The sequence below is a fragment of the Anser anser genome (genome assembly GCF_964211835.1).
Source record: "Anser anser genome assembly, chromosome: 3".
Taxonomy (NCBI): domain Eukaryota; kingdom Metazoa; phylum Chordata; class Aves; order Anseriformes; family Anatidae; genus Anser; species Anser anser.
The window spans coordinates 113,498,476-113,519,435 of NC_139722.1; the positions used below are offsets into that span (position 1 = coordinate 113,498,476).

The 20,960-nt window shown below is 38.1% G+C and overlaps 1 protein-coding gene across 1 annotated transcript in view; it reads left to right on the forward strand.

Moving 5' to 3' along the window:
- The first annotated feature begins 483 nt into the window (after positions 1 to 483).
- Positions 484 to 20,960, forward strand: part of XRN2 (5'-3' exoribonuclease 2) — a 50,640-nt gene continuing 30,163 nt past the window's right edge. Inside the window, exons 1-17 of the mRNA XM_083827643.1 lie at positions 484 to 641; positions 5,707 to 5,834; positions 5,917 to 6,028; positions 7,226 to 7,337; positions 8,413 to 8,471; positions 8,550 to 8,639; positions 9,561 to 9,633; positions 9,737 to 9,787; positions 10,101 to 10,258; positions 10,674 to 10,748; positions 10,842 to 10,975; positions 11,064 to 11,121; positions 11,207 to 11,314; positions 12,358 to 12,402; positions 13,596 to 13,727; positions 15,556 to 15,671; positions 19,027 to 19,162. Coding sequence (XP_083683769.1) covers positions 567 to 641; positions 5,707 to 5,834; positions 5,917 to 6,028; positions 7,226 to 7,337; positions 8,413 to 8,471; positions 8,550 to 8,639; positions 9,561 to 9,633; positions 9,737 to 9,787; positions 10,101 to 10,258; positions 10,674 to 10,748; positions 10,842 to 10,975; positions 11,064 to 11,121; positions 11,207 to 11,314; positions 12,358 to 12,402; positions 13,596 to 13,727; positions 15,556 to 15,671; positions 19,027 to 19,162 — 1,662 coding nt within the window. The 5' untranslated portion in view covers positions 484 to 566. The remainder of the gene's footprint in view (positions 642 to 5,706; positions 5,835 to 5,916; positions 6,029 to 7,225; positions 7,338 to 8,412; positions 8,472 to 8,549; positions 8,640 to 9,560; positions 9,634 to 9,736; positions 9,788 to 10,100; positions 10,259 to 10,673; positions 10,749 to 10,841; positions 10,976 to 11,063; positions 11,122 to 11,206; positions 11,315 to 12,357; positions 12,403 to 13,595; positions 13,728 to 15,555; positions 15,672 to 19,026; positions 19,163 to 20,960) is intronic.

Here is a 20,960-nt window from a genome sequence, read left to right on the forward strand (position 1 = left end):
ATCAAGCACCTAACTTAATAGTAGTTGCTCGTGTGGCTGCAGTGACGTGAAGGGGTTTCTTCATGCAGCAGCCCCTCAGCAGCCACCACCCTCCTGCCACGCTGCTCGGCTGAACTGCACCGAGTTCACCGTGCCCGGTAGTGCTTTCCTCTATTTCTGTAGGTGAAAAAGCCTCACTTTTATTCTTAATTCCTTATAGTGGAGGCTCTCATTAAACTTGTATGCAGCCCCGCAGCATTAGCGTTGAAGGAGCAGCCCTTCCCTGACCCGTTTTTATCATCCGTCTTCTGCGTGAGCCACCCCATAGAAACGCTGGAAAACAGTTTTTGTTATTTTTTTTTTCAAGCAGTTTTTAATTTTTAATACGGTTTTCTGTCCTCCGAAGCGCACTTATCAGGCAGAGAGGGGTGCCTGTCCGCCCCCGGCCTGGCCCCGCGCCTGCGCGCGGCCGCCCCCAAGATGGCGGCCGGTGCGGCCGCCCCCATGTTGCCCCGCGGCGCTCCCCGCCCCCGGAAGCGCCGCCACCGCCCAGCCCGTTCCGCTCCGCTGCGCTTCGGCGGGTCGCCATGGGGGTGCCGGCCTTCTTTCGCTGGCTCAGCCGCAAGTACCCCTCCATCATCGTCAGCTGCGTGGAGGAGAAGGTGCGCGGGGCCGGGGGTACGGGCCAGGGGCCGGGGCCTGCCCGCGGGGCAGCGGTCGTAGCGACCGCGGTTTGTAGTAACCGGCGGGGAGCGAGGAGCAGCGCGAGGTGCCGCGGGGCCGTGCGGGCCCCGTGAGGGCATGGGGCGAGGGAAAGCCGTGCAGGAGCGCGTCACCCGGCTCCTGGAAATCGTCTGGTCCGCCCGCGGGGCTAGGGAGTGAAAAACTGCGTGGGGAGAACGCTGCCAGCACGGCACTTAGGGGGGAATCGGAATTTTAGGTCTCTTCTAATAGGACGGTGGTTTCCTTTTGGGAGGGAAAAGACGCTATTTGTTGGTCGGGTGCTAGATCTTACTGTGCGGCAAGGTACAAAGATGACTCTAAATTTTAAAGTAGGAGCTCAGGCTCTTCCTGCTTCCCCCTTTTAGTGGGGGGCGCAGGGAAGGAAGGGTGATTTCGTCCGGGATTTGTTGAAGTCTTTTCCTCTGACCGGTGCCGTACCTGCATCACATGGAGTGAGGAGCGAGGGCCGCACTGAGGCGGGTCCTTCCCTCCTGCCTCCTCCACAGGTCTCTCAGCTGGGCCTGGAAACTTGCCCGGCTCCGTGAGGCCACCCTGTTCTCAGGAGCACGAGTTCGGTGGTCCTGGTGGTGATGCAGGCACACAAAAGCCAGGAGTGAGGCATTGAGGGACCTGGGCTGTCCTTATCATCTGCACAGACTGATGCAGGATCTTACCTCGGTATACATCTGCAGCACTGTCCTACGCTATCATTGACATAGCACTTGAATACTTCACGGCTATATAATTTTTGGGTCTTTCTAATTATTTTTTTGTGAGGCTTTTCTCTCATTTACTGGTCTTTCTGTAGCCTCCTGTGCTTTTCTCTGTTGTTTTTTTTCTTTTGTTTACCTGCCAACACAAGATGTTGTGACTGCATCCAAGAGCAACACAGGTCCGTACTCTTGAGCCTGCTGCTGGGCTTATGCTGTGGCTTGCACTTTCTCACTGCATCCTGCCCTGCCCTGGGAGAGATGTGCCTCTTATCTGGGAGTTGCAGTACCATGAAGGAGTTGGAAATGTGCAGGAAAAACGTGATAAACTATGTATTGATACTGTTTCTTGACTTCATATATTACCTGTTTGTCTTAAGCAAGATTTCAGTGTACCTGAGTGGCAGGCCATTAAATCGCAGTTACTGTTCAGCTCTTGTTGCAGTCAGGGTGTTCTTGCTTTTTCAGATTCAGGCAGAGAAACAGTGTCATACATTTGTATTGATGAAATGCTGCAGCTCTTCCACAGTTAAAACTGTGAGTTACTCTTTATCACCAATATGGCTTATTAGCCTGCCTTAGCACAATGTGTGAAGATGGTTTTAGCTGCAGCTGCAAGAAGCGAATTTGTGACTGGTGCACAAGTGAAGTTTGAGGAACTGCTATAAAAAAGGTGGTTTGTGTGCTGACAGGTATTGCTTAATAGATGCTTGTATGAATGCTTTCTCTGGAGTAGGCTGTTGGCAGCCACCAGTGATGGCTTTGGTCAAGTCTGGCTTTCTGTGCCATCTCAGATGTCATCCGTTCTGAGGATCCGGGCTTGGAGGGCTCGAGGAGACAGTGCTGCATGCTTGCACGTGCTGGGGAAAGTTGGTGGCAAGCGTGTAATGTAGAGTCGGACCTTTATTTAATCAGAATTGCTATGATGGCCAGGTAAAGTGAAGGTGTGTGCAAAGGTCTTTAGAGTATGTTGTTGTGTGTCCTTTTACTTCTAATAATTCAAATTGTAACAGCAAATGTTCTTTATTAAAAGAAAAGGAAAAATACGGCAAGTCTTTTGAGTCAAATAGATTGACCATAACGGAAGCATCAGACCCTGATGTCCTTATCCGTGTTGCTTTGTTCCAACTTAAGAGCATGTTGCATTTACAGCTAGGATGGCTCATGGATACCTCACATTTATTACAATTTTTTATATTCATATATGGTCATAAATTTGAGAGTTGACTACGACAACAGGGAGAAGTTGTAGTTTGTCTTACTATAGAGGAATTTAAATTTCTCACACAATGTAATCGTTTCTATGTGTGTTTTAGGATTGCTTTGAAATCTTTCTAATAATAAATTTTGTATCTCCTGGTAGCTTCTCTCTTTGAAATATTAAAAAGTTGATCCTTGTTCTCTTACCTAGCTAGATTATTCCTTTTTCTTAAATCTGATTAATCTTTTTCTTAAGCTGAGCAGGAAGAATAAGAGGAAGATCTTGAAGATAATATAAAATCCAGGAGATTCTTAATCAAATTCATTCAAATTCATTCAAGCTGCAACTAAAGTATCATATTTGAAGATCTATTTTCAGTCATTTCAAAAGCAGCTGTAGATTAAAAGTGAACAGTTTAGTTATATCCCAGGAGATATCACTCCCAGATACTTAAGTCTGTTGCATTAAAAAGCTGATCGGTTTTGAGCATGTAGTGGCAAAGTTGCTGACATAACAGTATGCAGATGAAAACTGAATGACTTTCGAAGCCATCTAAAAGAGATCAGACTTATTTTGCTTTACCTTTAAGACTGAAAATAGGATCTGTGGAGAGGGCAATTTTATTTTCCATATCACATAGTTGTAAGCCTGTGATATCTTCTGAGTCATAGTTAGCTTTAGCAAGAGGTTTGATGAAAAATCAAGTAGAACACAAGACAAGCTGCTTGTCCTGTTATCTGATATAAGCGAGAATGAATGCTCTTCTTTTAGAGCTGTAGGTCTCGGTTCCCCAGAGTGACTTTACAAAAGCCATAAGCTACGGTATAGTGTTTCCACTTGACAAGTAGTTTCTACTCAAGCCAAGGGTGTTTTTGTGTTTTAAGAAGTTCAGTAACACGGTAACACGATTTTTTTGAATTCTGAAGGATCCAAACAGTGGTCAAGATTTCATCTGTTAGAATTTGACTAATTCGAATGAATGGTAGAAGACAGATGTGAATTAGCAGGAACTTTGTATGTCTTAAAAATGAAATAGAGGTACTTAGTGTTCTGTTATTTAAAATTAGCAAAATTGCACTGGAAATGTTGCATACTCCTACAACTACGAAAAATGTAAATGCTGAATAAAGACTTATTTGGCTTTGGAGGTTTGACTTTTGCCTTTTAAGACTGGAATAAGTTCACCTAGTTCTGCTACTCTAAGCAGGGAGGCTGTAAGAAAACTGGTGCTATGGCCTGCAGGTTTTAGCTTCTAAATGCAATGGTTGGAGCTCCCTCCTAGAGATGTGGGGAGCTCAGTTCTATTAGAAGAGCAGCAAGTCTGCGGGTGGGAGTTCAGAGGAAGTGCTTGATGCTTGCCCATCAGCTGTCGATGGGTTTCATGTCAATGGGAGAACCAGGCGTATGGCATTTTTCCTCATGGCCTCATGTAGTTCTCTGATCGTAGCCTTGACATAAAAACAGACACTATGAAATGCGAGCTGTTCAAGAGTACTCTGCATTCCAACTTTGTTATACTTTATAACCTTTTCCAGCCATGACTTCTTTAAAAACGCATTTGACTTTATCTTGGTCACTCACCTCTCTTCCCTCCCTGATGTTACTGGTGTTTAGTCTGGTGGTTTATACGTTCTGCTGTAGTGCTATGAAAAGGACAATGCAGAATTGCTCATAATTGCTGTGAGTGTTGCTAACTGCCTATTGACAAACAAAAACAAACAAAAAAAGTGTGGCGAGGAATCAAAATTGAACGTGATTGCTAATCCACCATGAAGAGAGGAGCTGGATCTCACCCGTGTTTCCAAGCTGATTGTTTTGACTCCTTGAGAGAAGGGGATGAGTGCTCATGTAGGTATTATAGGTGCCGGTGTTGATGTCTGCCCACGGCTGGTTACAGAGACTGTTCTCTTTACCGAGACAGTTGCTTTTTGTTGGCATGCCAGCATGAATAAAATAAACTGGTATTATGTTGACCCCGCCTCTCCTTGAGTAGTGGGATTATTTATTACTTCCTGGGTGTTCAGCTGAGATTCATTTTCTCTGTAGTTGTGGACTTACCACGCTTAGCTTCTTGCAAGCATTCAGGAACACTGAATAATTCCCAGAACATAGATGGCTGTAGGTGTTATCATTTAGCACTGAGTTTGATGTTTGGCACGTAGCAGCCTCATAGTAGAAAATGCACTGACATAAAGAAAGAGAAGTATTAGAGCTGAAAGTTGACCCACTTTCAGAAGTGGGAAGTAAGGGCTGGGATTTATTTAGCATTTCAAATATATCCATGGACCAACTCAGAGTCAGGAGTTCAGAGGTTTAAGCACTTCAATGCATTTGATAGCCAACAGGAAAAGTAATACGTATATATCCCAAACGACAACTTTTGTCTGCTGGGATCTCCTTTCTCTGTATAGCAGACTCTGGGGGGAAAAAAATGTTCTTTTCTTTTGCTCATCAGGATGTACTGATATACTGTTACTTGGATAAGCTTGTCATGTCATCTGCTTCACTCCAGTATGCGGACACCATAGGTGAATTGCTTTGGCTGCCTCCCCCTCCCCAGTTGTGTATGTGAATTAAATGTTGGATTGCAGTGAGGAAAGACAACGGTACGAGTTTGTTTATGTGTGTCCATCTGGAAAATTAAGTGTTAAAAGTAAGAAGATTTTTGACATTTGTTGTCACATTAAATTTAGAGCATTATATTAGGAACTTTGAAATCCCTTTACTACATTTTGAGGGAGTCTGTATGGTCCTGGTGATAAAAAGAATTGTTTTCCTGGAAAATGCAAGGTGTGGAAACTTATTGAAACAATATTTACAATACATGCCAATCAATAGGTATGAGCCAGCTCTGCTGTAAGTCATCGTAATACCTTCAGGTCGTGCTAGTTTATAAAGGTCTTAAAACAAAATTGCTTTAATACTATAAGCGTGATACTCCAGGTAATTATCTTGTGGGTAGTTTGTTGCTGTCTTTTTCTACTGCCCCTGAAGTAATCAGCTCCTGCGTGTTTGTACATTAGTGCTTCTGTTGGTTATTTTTGCAACTTCCATAATTGAGTACTAAAATAATTGTTTCATCTGCTTTCACAGGCAAAAGAATGCAATGGTGTCAAGGCTTCAGTCGATACAAGCAAGCCTAACCCTAATGAGGTGGAGTTTGATAATCTATATTTAGACATGAATGGTATAATTCACCCTTGTACACATCCAGAAGACAAGTAAGGCAGTTTTTTGTATCTATCTGTAAATAGGAATTATTCATAGCATTTCACATGTTAAATGAAATATTCTATGTTTCAGGCCAGCACCTAAAAATGAAGATGAAATGATGGTTGCGATTTTTGAGTATATTGACAGGATATTCAACATTGTACGACCAAGACGACTTCTCTACATGGCTATAGACGGAGTAGTAAGTATTGATATATATATATAGTTCCTGGTAACAGCTGTTGGCAGCGTTAGGATCGATGACATCTGCTCTTATAAGATCCTTTATGAAATAGTTTTCTAAAATAAAAAACTATAAGTAAAACGTACTGTTAATTAGATTTTGGTGAGGGTATTTAAAACCATTTTTGAGTTTTGTTGTCCATGGGGTTACCTAGGCTAACTGATGTAGTCTATTGCAATTTGAACTTTGCTTCTACAAAGCAGGAAAATTCCGTAAGACAGTAACATTGCAACTATTTCTTATCTTCCTCCATTCTATGGCTTTAGTAATGATTTATGCAACAGTCTGGGAAAGACCAGAAAACCATTTAAGCACATGCACTTAAAACAGCCAGTGACTTAATCATGCTGTGGAACGTTTCACAGGCTAGCTTTAGCAGGACATTTGAGACTGTCTTTTTCCATACCTTATCCCTATCCCACCTGGCGTATCAGTTGGTCTGATGAAAGATACCACCTTTCCGTAAAACCTTCACTTTACTGAATTTATCTCTATCCAGACTGTGTTGTCTCAGTGAGAGACACCAAAATAGCCTAGCAGACTTCTGGTAGGTCTGCTAAGCTTTGGCTGTTTGTCTAGGCTTTGCAGTTTCTCCAAGGTAAGATGAGCATTATTAAATAGAAAGATTTTTACTTGCATTCAAATGCAGGGATTCCTGAGATATTTGTCTCTATAAAAGTAATCCAAGCTAAATGTTGATGTATCCTTTTAAAAACCCCAACATACCTGCCTTAAGTAATAACTAAGTACTGTCTGCTCTAGTCTTTCTATTTGCAAAAGAGTTATGAATACAATTTTAGGAATTTCTTTTTGGAAAAAGGGTTATGTAATAGATAATTATTTTCAGATACACGGCCCTGCAAGTTTAATTTATTTTGCGAAGGAATCTTTGAATCCTTGAGCACTGTGCATTTCTGAGACGGTGGTAAGAGATGTGCATGCTGCTGGGTTTCCTCACTTAGAAACTGAAGAAATGTATTGAAAAAAATTGCCCAGCCCCCTGTCCTGCCATATGAGTGTTACTAGTGGTTACAGGGGAGTGAGAGAACAGAATCCCAGTTTCAAAAGACTTGTCTTAAAAACCAGAAACAGCCAGCAGATGGAAAATAATTGTCTAGATGCAATAACTGAACCAAGCATTGTGGTACCTGTTAGGCTCCTCGTGCAAAAATGAATCAACAGCGGTCAAGAAGATTCAGAGCATCAAAGGAGGGCATGGAAGCTGCTGAAGAGAAGCAAAAAATACGACAAGAAATTCTGTCAAAAGGTAAAGCTGTGACCATATCTGATGTTTTTCATGTTTTTTGGTTTTGGGTGCTTCAGTAAAGGTTAGAAAAGAGTTGTCTTGGTCCCTGGATATTTATCTGTGCCTTACTAGAAGAAGGAGGGTATAGTAAACCTATGGAAGGATGGATCTGTTCTTTTCCAAAGTTAAGATCCAAGGTAAAAGAAGAGCGATGTCTTGTTTTTCTGTCCCCCTGCCTGAAATAGATTTGTGTTGAGTGTTTTTAATTCCTTTAGGGAAAAAAGAATGAACAGAAGAACAGGGATAAATGTAGTAGTGGGACGCTAAGCAAAACTCTTAATGGAAGGAAATCGTAGGGCTTAACAAAAAGAGTCGCAGCTTAAAAGTAGGGATCATGTGAAAATAGTACGGCACAGGAATAATGAATGAACGGCAAGCAAGCATAGTTACTTGTTAGAGTGGAAACTGAACTCAACAAGGGAACAAAGCACAACTTAAGAGTGACAGTAGCATGACTTGAATGAAAGCAGTGTGTGTAACTGAAACATGCCAGTTGGGATGGAGAAATTAATTCAGGTGACTGTGTAGGAGGAATGAATGTGGTATTCCAAGTGAGAGGGCCATTGTGTAACCTAAGTTAGAAATAAAAAACGGAGGACAAAGACTTTTAACACTTTTTCCTGTAGCATTTCTAGACTACGAAGACACTTTATGAAGCTCAGAGATGAGAGAAGTTGGTGTAACCCTGTTTGGGACCCCAAGTGAATAGATAGTGGAAACATAGGGGAGAATAAGTAAGAAAATTTCCTAATGTTTTATCTCGTTTAGCAAGTTTAGTTTCTTTGTGACTTCTTTCACGATCTTCACTGGAATAGGTAGTGAAATCACTTCTCTGAAGCAACAAGCAACATTTGTACATGTACTAGTAGCTTATTTTAAGATGAAGATAATGTAATTGTAAGAGCTGTTTTGAAACAAAGTGATTTTTCACTAAGTGTTAATTGTTATCAGGGAAGCCTTCAGGGTTTTTACAGAAGTAAACCAATATGGAACACTCAAAACATTTTGGCATGATAAAATGTCTTTATTGCTCTAGGTGGCATTCTTCCTCCAGAAGAAGTGAAAGAAAGATTTGACAGCAACTGTATTACCCCCGTAAGTAATCTTGCACTTAACCAGCAATTGCCAGTGTCTGGATGATGGCTTAATTTATTTTCTTCCGTCACATTTTAGGGAACTGAGTTTATGGACAATCTTGCTAAATGTCTCCGCTATTACATTGCTGACCGTTTGAACAGTGACCCGGGGTGGAAAAATTTGACAGTAAGTTTCACAATTTCATACTTAAGGAACATTTAGGTGATCTATCAGGCTATGTTGGGATATGATTGAAGAGTATAAATTTAACAGATTTATCTCATCTTCTGGCACCATTGTTATTAATAATGGGCAAACTTGCACGTTTTGCTGGACTTCAGATATGCGTTTCACCCTAATAATACAATCTAAAAGCACCATTTGTTTTGATTTCAGTTAAGAGCAATGAAAAGATTTGATATGGGGAGCTACAATTTGATGTAATGGGAGACAGTGTTTTAGGAATACTTTGTCATCTTGGGGAAAAGTGTCAAGATCCACCATATATGTATTCTTTTCGCTATTTATTTTTAACTTGTTTGCTACCTCAGACTACATTTTCCCTATTATTCTAACGACGGACAACAGTAGATGATCAACTTTCATGCTTTCTGGACTTTGAGATTCTCCTCTCTAGTTCCTCAACAACTCCACCCACATCGAGTTCTGTTTCTGACAACAACCCTGTGTTTGCTGCTTTGTACAAGAGGACAGAATAGTTAGATTCAGATGCAGTGGTCTCTTATTTTCCATAAGTTGACTGTAAAAGTGGTGTAATTAGAGAACAGTTGACTTAATTCTTTCCATCAGACATGAGGTTTGAAAACCCTAATGTCTATTTCAATTGCCTTAATAATATATCAGGAAGCTAATGATGTGATAATTTCAGTGGTATTTGAATCAACTTGTCAGCTTCATCCTAGAATTAGTAGAGGAAATGAAGGTCTATTCATTCAAACTCTTTAAATAACTTATTTTTATGTCATAATATTCTAGTATCAGATTAAGATTTCAGATATTTGTAAGTCAGATTCAGTATAAAAACTACATAGTTTTTTTTAACTGTGGCAGCATAAATTGTTTACCTAATCTGTAAATCTTCCACAGGTAATTTTGTCTGATGCTAGTGCTCCTGGTGAAGGAGAACATAAAATCATGGATTATATTAGAAGACAAAGAGGTAAACTTGAAATAAATGTGATAGTTTTGTTTTAAACTAAGGTATTGTTACTAATTTGTCTTACATGACTTTGGTTTGCTAAATGTAATTTTCTTTTGTATAGCTCAACCAAACCATGACCCGAATACTCATCATTGTCTGTGTGGGGCTGATGGTGAGTTCTTGGCTAGCAATGTCTTATTATCAAGAAACAACATAAAAAAGTTTAATGAGTTGGGCTGTAGTGTCTAGGCTTTCATTTGTATTTGTGTACATAATCTAATTCATCTGTTAGTTTTTGAAAACTGTCTAATACTTGGGGAAAGATCTAGCACTGTCCATGAGACTGAAGGGTCAACTTTCGCTTAGTTGTATTTGTGTTCACACTTGCTTAAATTAGAATGTACTTGACTTTAAGCTTTTTCTTTTTCAAAAGAGCTAAACTGTTTATCCTTCATTGTACTTTATTCTTCTCTTTTGATTGGTAGCTGACCTAATTATGCTCGGTTTAGCTACACATGAACCAAATTTCACCATAATTAGGGAAGAGTTTAAACCAAATAAACCCAAGCCATGTGCTCTTTGTAACCAGATGGGTCACGAGGTTAAGGATTGTCAAGGTTTGCCTAGAGAAAAACAAGGCAAGGTAAGAATTTTGATATTTCTAGAAATTCTTCTAATTTGTAAGCAAATTTATTTGTTGAGATCCTCAAGTTATTCTTGCTGTCAATTTTGCAATTTGTCAATACAAATTATGTTACTGGAATTACCTGGCTTTCCTTTTATATTAATAAATAAAAATTGTAGTTCTGTAGCCTGTAAATACTATGTGGAACTTAACTTCCTCACTTGTATTGATTTGCTTTCTTTTTCCTACTGGTGAGAGAAAACAATCAGTCACTTAACAGATACACAAAGTATCAAGATACATTCTTGCATAAGAACTTGAGAACCTGTGCTTATCTATCTCTTTAAGTTCCTTTCAAAGTAAACTGTAAAATTGAGCTAGATAAACGTTAAAGTGAGCTTGGATGTAATGCAACTTTTGCCTTTTACTGTAGCATGATCAGTTTGCAGACAGTCTTCCTACTTCTGAACAAGAATTTATCTTCATCCGATTATGTGTTTTGCGAGAGGTATGTTGACGCAGTTACAACATCTGTTTTGTATAAATAATATTTTTAAACTCTCTGCACAAAACTTTCTGATGTCTTTTGTGTGTGTTGCAGTATTTAGAAAGAGAACTCACTATGGCCAGCTTGCCTTTCACCTTTGATTTTGAAAGAAGTGTTGACGACTGGGTCTTCATGTGCTTTTTTGTTGGAAATGACTTTCTTCCTCATCTGCCATCTTTAGAGATCAGGTATACACAAATGTGTTTTACTCTCCTGTAAGTATAGGTACTGTGGTTTTAAATGTCAAGTCTCATGCTTTTATTTGTTTGTTTTTAGGGAGGGAGCAATTGATCGCTTGGTTAACATATATAAAAATGTGGTGCACAAAACTGGGGTAATTTTTTTCTTTTTTTAAAATATCTGGGTGCTTACTACAAAAATCATTTTGATTTTTAATCATTTTATTTTGTATTTTGCAGGGCTACCTCACAGAAAGTGGTTTTGTTAACCTGCAGCGAGTCCAGATGATCATGTTAGCTGTTGGAGAAGTAGAAGATAGCATTTTCAAAAAGAGAAAAGATGACGATGTAATTTTCTTGTTACATTCTAAGAGGTGTTTTTTTTTTTTCATGACTTGTGTTAGACTGTGACATTCCTCTAATAGAATATGAAAAAAAGAATGTTATCTCTAGTGACTTCATCTGTATTTGAAAATGAGTCAAGTGCTTCCAGTTGATTTATTTTTCCTGGACTGCAGGGGCTGTTTTTCTGGTTGCTATCCCAAGCAACAGCAAAATGAAAGCTGTACGTGAGTTCTGTTGCTGTCTGGAACTTCTTGAATAGCTGCTGCGAAAACTAAACAAGGAATTATTCTGTACTTTGCTGCAACCTGTGGAAGAGCAAGCAACGAGCAGGGGTGGAGTACTAAATAATAGTTCAAAGTGCATTCTTGCCTTGCAGCACCTCCTGCCATTTTAAATGTGTTCAGAAATTATTGTTCTTTTGGTCTGCCTCTGCAAACTGTCCGTGCAGTTTTTGGCACGTGTATTTTGACTGCATTGTATTCATTAAGCACAGGATAAAGAAAATTGTCTTTACTATCCAGTCTGCCAGTGCTGGCAAAATGTTTTATTTATAATCGCCCCAGTCTATGCTTCTCTTGAAATAAAAATGCTGATTTGTTGTTCAAGTTCTCAGTATCTTTGGTTCAAGATCTTTCCTTGTGCCTCATCTTTTCCCATTTCTAGGACTTTGTCTCTTGTTTGTTTTTTTTGGCAACTGTTCAAGTCCAGACAAGGAGCTTATGTATGTGTTATCACTTACAGTCCTTTGATACTTTCATGTCACCTTGAACTTAGTCTAGTACCTAAGCATAGTAGGTGATGTATGTAAGTCATAACCAAAATTATGGGGCTTTGAATAAGCAGCTACTCTTCACCTTTTTCTGTAGGTTTTCAGTGTAAGGTAGAAGTTTCTAGCCCACTTCCATTGGATTTACAGATAAAAGAACTGATCTCTATCTTATTCAGAACATTACTTAAACTTTATGGTCTTTTTGTTGGTAAAGGATTATAGTATCTTTCCAAGAAATTTGTATGTTTGACATTATTTCTCTTTATTCTTTACATAGGATAACTTCAAAAGACGGCAAAAAGAAAAAAAGAAAAGAATGAAGGTAAATTGATTTCTTTCACAATGCAAAAGCTCTAGCAAGAATTAAAATATGTACTGTGGCTTTCAGAAAATATACTGAAGCTGCAGCTGTAATCATGGCATTTTCTGGACTGTGTGTAAACTAATTTTTAGTTGTTTTTTTGTGGCTTTTTGCAAACTGGGGCTTTGAAGGAACTGTGTATTATAGGCTTCTTAAGGGGATGGAAGGAGAGAGCTGAATATGCTGGCTGATACCTGTATGTTTTGTCCTTCAAGTGTACACAATTATGCACTTTCATGATGACTTAGTAATGCTTCAACGTGAACACTGTACAAGAATTGCTTTTCCATGTTTTGATAGAAGTCTTCTCAGCAACTGTATTGCTTAGGCAGATAGAGTGTAGCATAGGAGTTTAGATTTAAATATGTATACCCGTTTGTGTTAAATTGATTTGTTTGGTTAAAGACAGATTTCTAACAAAAAAAAAAAAAAAAAAAAAGGCTTACCCCAAACTTATGGTTACCCATTCTGCCTGCAAGTAAGTCAGTGTTGCCAAATATCTCATAAATGTAATAGAGAAGCATTAGCTGTTGTTGGAACATTTGCCCTTTCTGATCCATGTAAGCTGAATTCTTTAAAATTGTTATTGGAAAGATACTGAGTTTTCTTTTATTCATGAAGTGTTCTGATAGTTTTAAAATGGGTTATGGTATGTTTGGTTCAACATAGGTTTGCTCTTGGTTAGGATATTCATATAAGTGCAGCTTCCAAAATTTTCAAGGTGCATGATATGCCTACTCAGAGGACTATACATATTCTGTATTTATTTTTTAAGTTAGGTATTTTCATATTATCCCTGTTAGAATGAGAGAGGTTATGCACTTTGCATACAAGGAGTACGATGTTCCTAGTAAGCCAGATGAAATCTCACTTCCCCAAAAAACTGCCTTTCAGCCCAGCTAGAACATTAGCAACAAGTGGTTTTTTTTCTTTTTTTTTTTCTTTATGAAAGAGATTAATAAATGACAGGAATGTGAGGGTCTCACGTGTCATTTTATGTCTGGCTAGGATTGTTAAACGTAACTAATTTAAACTGAACTGAGAGAAACGTGCTTGTTTATATAAAGTACTAACCTGAAAATTCTGAGACATGGCCATATTGCTGTGGAGATGACATTTCTTTTTCAGTATACCAGTATGTATTTGTTTTTTAGAGGGATCATCCTTCTTTTATTCCCGGTGGTCAGTTTTCCCCTCAAGCTCTGGGAAATCGATCCAGTCCTCAAGCAATCAGTAACCCTAGACAAGCTGCCTATGAGATGAGAATGCATGACAGACAGAATTCTGTAAGTAGAATTTTAAAGGTATTTATAAATAAAAAGGAAAATAATCACATCCTGTGTAATTCTGGACAACGTTTTCTCTAACCTGTCAGGTCTTCTTGAAAAGCGGACCAAGAAATATGTATTTTTCAGAGAAATGGCTTTTAATACTCGGTCGTTGTGAGACTACTTAAATAAAATTGTGTTCTTTATTTTAATGTTTGAAATAGCATTGCTCATTAAGTAGTTAAGGGAATGCAGGTATGGGATGAATGCATCTGAATCAAATATGGTGACTACTCACTAAACCCCTTTGGCATTTGTGGAGTCAAACCTTCTGAGAATATAGTTTTACAAGCTTCCTCAGTAGTTTTGTGCGAGACACAAACTGATTCCCTGAGCTGGAGATGTTCTTTTAATACATATATTTTCTGTTTACTGCTTTTGGAATTTGTGACATCTCTGCACTCTGACCTGTTTGGTTATTACTTTTCTGTGGGGACTTCCTGTCTCTCAGTACTGTGAAGAAATAGTAAAACAGGCTGAGAATTATTGAGGTATAGCTTGAAGCTGTTCTTTCACGTCCAGACTTGCATGCTTGAGAGGGCGTATGTGAAATGCACATAGAATGTATGCATTTTGTTTGTTTCAGTGATCAATGTGTGTATAAAGAACTTGTTTTAATCAGGAAACTGAAAGACCAGTATGTATGAAAAATGATGCAAGCTGCCATTTACCAGTGCGTGCACAAAATACGGTATCATTCCCCACCACGACTTTTCCCCTAAGCTGTATGTCTCCATTATATTTCAATAAGTTCTCAGAATTTCTAGTATAATTTCAGTATCTTTTTTTTTAGCAAGAGCTTTAAACAAAAAATCAGTCTTTAATAATAAACATCTGTCTCCCAGATCACTTTTAAAGAGTACGTGTATGTTTGCGTAGGTAATACCTAATTTCTAATACCTTGGAAAGGTATTAGAAAGCGATGGGTAACTGGAAATAAGTTCAGTGTTCTGTTAGCAGTCTTAATTGTCATATTGTTATTAAAGTTAACATTCTTTCTGTTCATAATTTTTCATTGAAACACTGAGCGTATTTCTGAGTAATGGTTCTTTTCATCGTGAAGATTTACTTTCTGTCTTTTAAGTCTGAATAAATATAATTTGCTTTATTTAAAATATAGTTTCTGCTATTCTTCCCTTTTAATCTTGAAACTTTTGCACATGGGTTAACCAAATCAGTTCTTTTATGGAATCTATGTACTTGTTGAGGTTTTGTTTAAAATGCCAATTCTTATTTTATTGCAGCTATTTATCTTCACTTTGTAGAACCGAAAATGGCAGACTTTTTTTTAAGACTATCATATTAAAATACATAAATTTGAAAGGAGTTCAAAGGATCAGTTGTGAGAAAACAGTATTTCTGCCAGTTTTGAATTACAAGCAGTATTTGTATGGAACTCTGCATATGCATTTTTCACTGTCACTGTAAAATGAAGTTGTAACATGAGCTGTAGGACTAAACACAACAGTTGTATTCCAAAATTGGAATGTATCAGTGGCATGTCTTATCATTTTCCAGTCTTGTTTCATCTTTTTCTTTCTAAAATACAATGAACTTTTTGGCTGTATAAATCAGTGTCTGCCTTCTAATAGGAAGATGTGTTCTTTTCTTTTGCTGCTTGACTTCATAGCTTAAGGATTGTGTAGATTTTGCCTTGATTTTTTGGGGAACTAAAATAATGAGTGTGATTTTTCTTTATCACATAGCTGTTAATTTTAACTTGAATTTAAAATGTCTAATAAATCCTTTCCCCCCCTCTATTTATTTGTAATAATTATGACCCTAGACAACTTCATCTCCAAATACCAGTCTCAATTCTGATGGCTCCCCATCCCCGGCAGGAGGAATTAAGCGAAAAGCTGAAGATAGTGACAGTGAACCTGAGCCAGAGGATAATATCAGGTGAAGCCATTTTTTGTAGCACTTTGTTAGCAAATTGCTGAAATAGATGCAGTCTAATTAATGCCATTTAGCTTAGAGCAGCAGTGCCTTCAGATGCTTTTCTATGATCTTTTTATCCACCGGTAATTAATGTGGAGGGTTAGAATATTCAGTAAATTCCAGTGAGATGTGTAAGCTATAGCTGTTAAATCTAAGTATCTAGATTAGTATGCGCGCAGGTTTTCATCCTGCAAGCCACTACTCCCTTTGAGACCATGCGCTAGATTGGCTAGACATCCACTGTTCAGCTTTGATTATGTGAGCTGAATGCCTCTGTTTTGCAGTTGAATTTTTGAACTGTTTAACCCATAAAATTCAGTTGCACTTGCATGTGCAGCATTATTTATTTTGGCTATCACAATAGGTTTTCCTCCATCTTTGATTAGTAGCAGGCTCATTTTTGGCTGCAATAAATTTTTAAATATTATTCCCTAGATGATTAAAGGATAGGAATTTGAATAGAATTAACTGACAGTGAATTACCAGTGAGTGTAAATTTATCAAAGGTTTAAATCAGGCTATTACCCTTTAAGTCAAGGGTGAAGACCTTATAATTTTTGTTGAAGTTACTGTCCTGATAAATGCAACCAGTGGGTTTTTGTATTCTGTGGAGCCAGGGGACATATTTAGTCATGAGAAAAGGAAAAGGGTTACTTCATTGTGAAGTACTGATCACTAGTGTACTGTAGTGTTGTCATGACATTTGTTGCATCTAGCCAATTCGATCTTCCAGGAAGATACTCTGGCTGTCATTCCTATTTTATTTATTATATATGCAGGTCTGAATGAATTGGTTTTGTCATTGTGTTTTCTATATTGATCAAGCAAAATTTATGCCTAATATCAGAATAAATGTTAGTGTTGTGTTTTGCATTTGAATTTTAGCAGAGATGCTAAAAGAAGCGTTAAGTGTCTTATTTGTTCGTTTTAAAGCAACTAGCATGAATGAATCATGGTGATTTATAAGTAGCAAAATTTTTCACAAAGGTGGTACTGACAAGCCAGTGGATATGCTACATTTAACGGCAATTTTTTAGCTCTGCTATAGCTCAGAATATTTATTCTGATCCTGTTCTGATTGAAAAATACTTATTTGATTTTCATTGTATTGGGAAATGATGAATAAATGTATTTTCTTAGACTTTTAAAAGTGTGATTTCTATCAAGTTGTATTTAGACGAGGGTGGAAATAGATTTAAAATAGTTGTTTTCAGATTACTAAGTAAAAATGAATGCATAAGTGGACTGGATGTAGAAGTTGTTTACAAAAATACTTTTTGTATTTAGAATGACTTTAAAACTATCCCAAATAGTTCTAGTCAGCTAGCAAATTTGGGTGTTTGTTGTTGTTGTCGTCTTACGGAAAGGATTTTGAAGCTCATGTAGGAATCCAGCTGCCAGGGAACTCCTAGAGTCCTCTGCATGGACTGCAGATGTTCTTGACTCTGTCCTTCAATACTTCAGCACAAGCAGCTCTTGTCCTTGCTTGCCTGGCTATTTGTCTTAAACTCCTGAACCTGTCCCTTGTTTTTTCTACTTCCTCATCAGTTTGAGCAATCTTTGAGCTGGCTCGGTTTGAATATAAATACTATCCCTGAACTGGTCAACCAGCTTGAAACAGAAGCTAGGAAAAGATTCTTTCTGCAAAACCTAAAGGATATGCATCTTGGACTGGTGTTTTTTGTTTGGTTGGTTTGTTTTTGAAAGAAGTTTAAAGCGACCATATCTACTGTGCTATGAGACTCTGTCACGCATAAGTTTGAGCTGACCTGTCTGAATTACATACAGAATCTGTAGGACACATGTAACCTGACAGGTCAACTCAAAATTAAAGGTGCAGTAATGCCAAATTTTGAATTGCTGAGAAAAAGATTATACATAAAAAATTAAAATTGTTATTAAGGGATTATCTGATTTAACCAGTTTGTAATTTGCTTTACTCTAGTTCACTTAAATACTGAAATTCACGTGCGGGTTGAGATGCGTGTATAAAATGCGTGTACCACAAGAAAAAAAAAAGATAGCTTTGTGAGAAAGGCCAGTTTTTGAAGCATGACATCATGATTGAACTAAACTTTAAGTAGAGCTTAATCTGTTTTTAAAAACTGGCTTTGTAGATAGCAGTTTCTAAATTGAGCCAGAATTTCCCCCAAGATTTCTGTGTGTCTGTTACAGCTAACAAATGGAAGTTTTATGTGCATGTTAATAGCTTCTTGCCTGTGGCACAGTTGTTCTCAAAATTTACGTCATCTCTCAAACAATCAGGAACACAGTAGATGTAGTGAGCTGATAGGCGTCCTAGGAAGAAAAGCTTTGTAGTCTGCAAGCGGTGATGCCTGCTGCTGCCCATGACATGCATTCCCCCTGCCTTTTTTTTTTTTTTTTTTCTTAGAGGAGCCTCAGGTATATTATTACCATTAATTTTCACAGTATACTTTTTTCTTGAAGTGTGGCATTATGTTGCGTTAGAACTGAGGGATTCAAATGCTTGTCTGTCAGTGATGAGCATGTGGTTGTTTTCCCTGCCCCATCCCTAAGTAGACATAAGGGGGAGCTGTGTGAAGTGTGATAAATAGTGTCTGAGACTGCGTTTCTGACTCCAATATCCCCCTCTGGCATGAAAGATTGAAAATCCCTCTGTTAAAGGGAGCTCATCTAATGAGAGTCAGCAAGCACCGGGTTCCTGAGTTGCAGATAATTCTGCTGGTAGTCATAGCTTGTCTGAACAGCAATAGAAAAGTTGGTGATTATTATTAATAAAATAATAAATTGGTCACTGGCCCTCCTTTGCTTGGGAAGAGTAGTAAGAATAGAGGTTAGAACTTGATGTGAGAAGAGATTCCTGTAAGATACAGGCTTTGGCCTACAGTAGATTAAACAACCTTAGATAAGGAAGGAGAAGAGTGTTTTTGTTTCTAACAGAAGAGTTGAAGAGCAAAACTCAAATGTGAATTTTGGTAGTAGATTCCTGATAAGAAAGATGAAATTATGGACTAGGAATAATAGACTGAAGAATTCGAAGAATCTTGATAGTACCACCCTTGTTTTGAAAATGTACTCTGCTTCTAACTAGGACTTTGAGGATGTATTTGTCAGGATGATAGCTTCAGAATTTCTGTGGATTTTCTGTGATGTTGGCCGTCGGATTTTATTATCTTGCTGTTGAGTATCAGTTTTCATGCTTTCATTTAAATCAGTATTAAATAGTATAAAAGTGGGATTAAAGTAGAGAGTTACTTTGCCTTAAACTTTAATTCAGAAATGTAAATTGACATATATTAACATGTATTGACATCTATTTATATTTATTACACAGGTTGTGGGAAACTGGTTGGAAGCAACGCTACTATAAAAACAAATTCGATGTTGATGCATCTGATGAGAAATTTCGTCGTAAAGTTGTACAGTCCTATGTTGAAGGGCTTTGCTGGGTTCTCAGATATTATTATCAGGTACTTAAGAATTTCTTCCCTGAAACTTTAGTTTTCTTTTGTGTCTGCAACGTGACTCTTTTCAGGAAATAATAACTTTTCATTGCTTATTTTCACAAAGCAATCCTTTTCTGAAGATATAAATGCATTACCATTCTATTTGACACTCGAAATTTGAATGCAGTTCTTGTTTCTCTCATACAGTACTTCTTAGTTTATTAAGAATTGATGCATTTTTTTTCTTCGCAATACATGGCTGGTGAAATCGCAATGACAACGAGCAAGCAAAGGACAATGCCTGTGAAATCCTAGTGAGAATTTGGAAGGAACAGTCATGGTCTTCTCCATAGATTGCAATTATGTTCCATGAAGTGCTTTGTGATCGAAGTAATCTGTATCTGATTTAAATCTTTTGATAATTGAGATGTCAGATTGGCAAGAGATTAGTTAGACATATTGGCGTTTGTTGCACTGATGGTTAATAACTAGTTTTGTGCTCTGCGAACAAAGTAAGTTATATTTTGTGTGTGACCTGGGAATAGAATGTGCCAGGAAATGAAGTTTATCTGTCTCAACATGGTATGTAGCGTGAATACAGTGCCATGCTGACAAAACTACATGCTTCTCATAGGCAGCTCATACCTGTCTGACTTAAAGTGCAGGCAGGGCAAATATCTCACACACATGCAAAAAAACGTAGTTTATTGTAGCATGATTTTTTCCTTCCCTTGGAACAAAAAAGGGGGCATTCTTTTCCCTTCTGCTCTATTTATCAGAGTTAGCACTCTGACTTGCATGTTGTGGTGGATGAAAACAATACAGTTTAAGGCTTGCAAGTTTGTTGCAGCTGATCTGCAGGAGAGCTGAATTTAGCTGTACACATCCTTGAGTAGCTCCTCTGGCAGAGGAAAAAGATCACCTGGAGTTAGTGGCCACCTTGACATGTGGAAATTCCCATGATCCTGCACGCAGTTAAGGTCTGCCGAAAGCTTACTGTGTTCTGTTAATTGTGGCAAGATGTATTCCTAGAAATCTATACATGCCCATGTTGTGTCTGAGTTGTGTAAAGAGATTAGCTATAGATGTCTGCTGGAAAGCTGTGAGTGCAACCTTCAGTATTGCAGTGGTTAAAAAAAAACTGCAAAAGACAGTGTGGATTATAAAAGAATTTGTGAGTAGATGTTCTTGAGAAAATACTTATGAGGAGATCAAAATATTTACATTCATTTGAGCTTTGTAAAAATTAAGGTTCTTTTATTCAAAGGAGTGTGATATACATTCTTTGCTCTCTGTTGAGCATGCCACAGCCTAGTGCAAACATTATGCTGTGTTTTTATAACTGTTCAAACCTCGGTACTATTGAGCGATTTGTGGCTTTAAATGTACAAGAGCTGATAAACTGACAGATACCCAAACTTAAAACAATACAAGCAAGTCCCTATGCAGTGTTCCCTAGTTTAGCATATAAAACCTATTTAGTTAATGAGATGTATGTGGGTGACTCCTTGTCCTCTGGAGTTTGTAGACAGAAGTGACTGATACACACAAGAATGATAGGTTATTACAGCTGCAAAGAAAATAAATCAGTGAGGTTGATAACTTCAAGCTTCAGGCAGGACCACGGTGCTCTCAAGAAAATTGAGGAGGAGTGCAAATAAGATCTCAAGGAAAAGTGGCTGTATAAAAGTATTTCTGGTTGAGTAAAGTTCCAAAGGAAAACTTGAACATACACAAATGTTTAAGGCTTTATTTTTACTGCTTTGCTTTGTATTCAGATTACTCGAAAAGAAGGCAAATCTCTCTCTAGACCTAGTTAAAA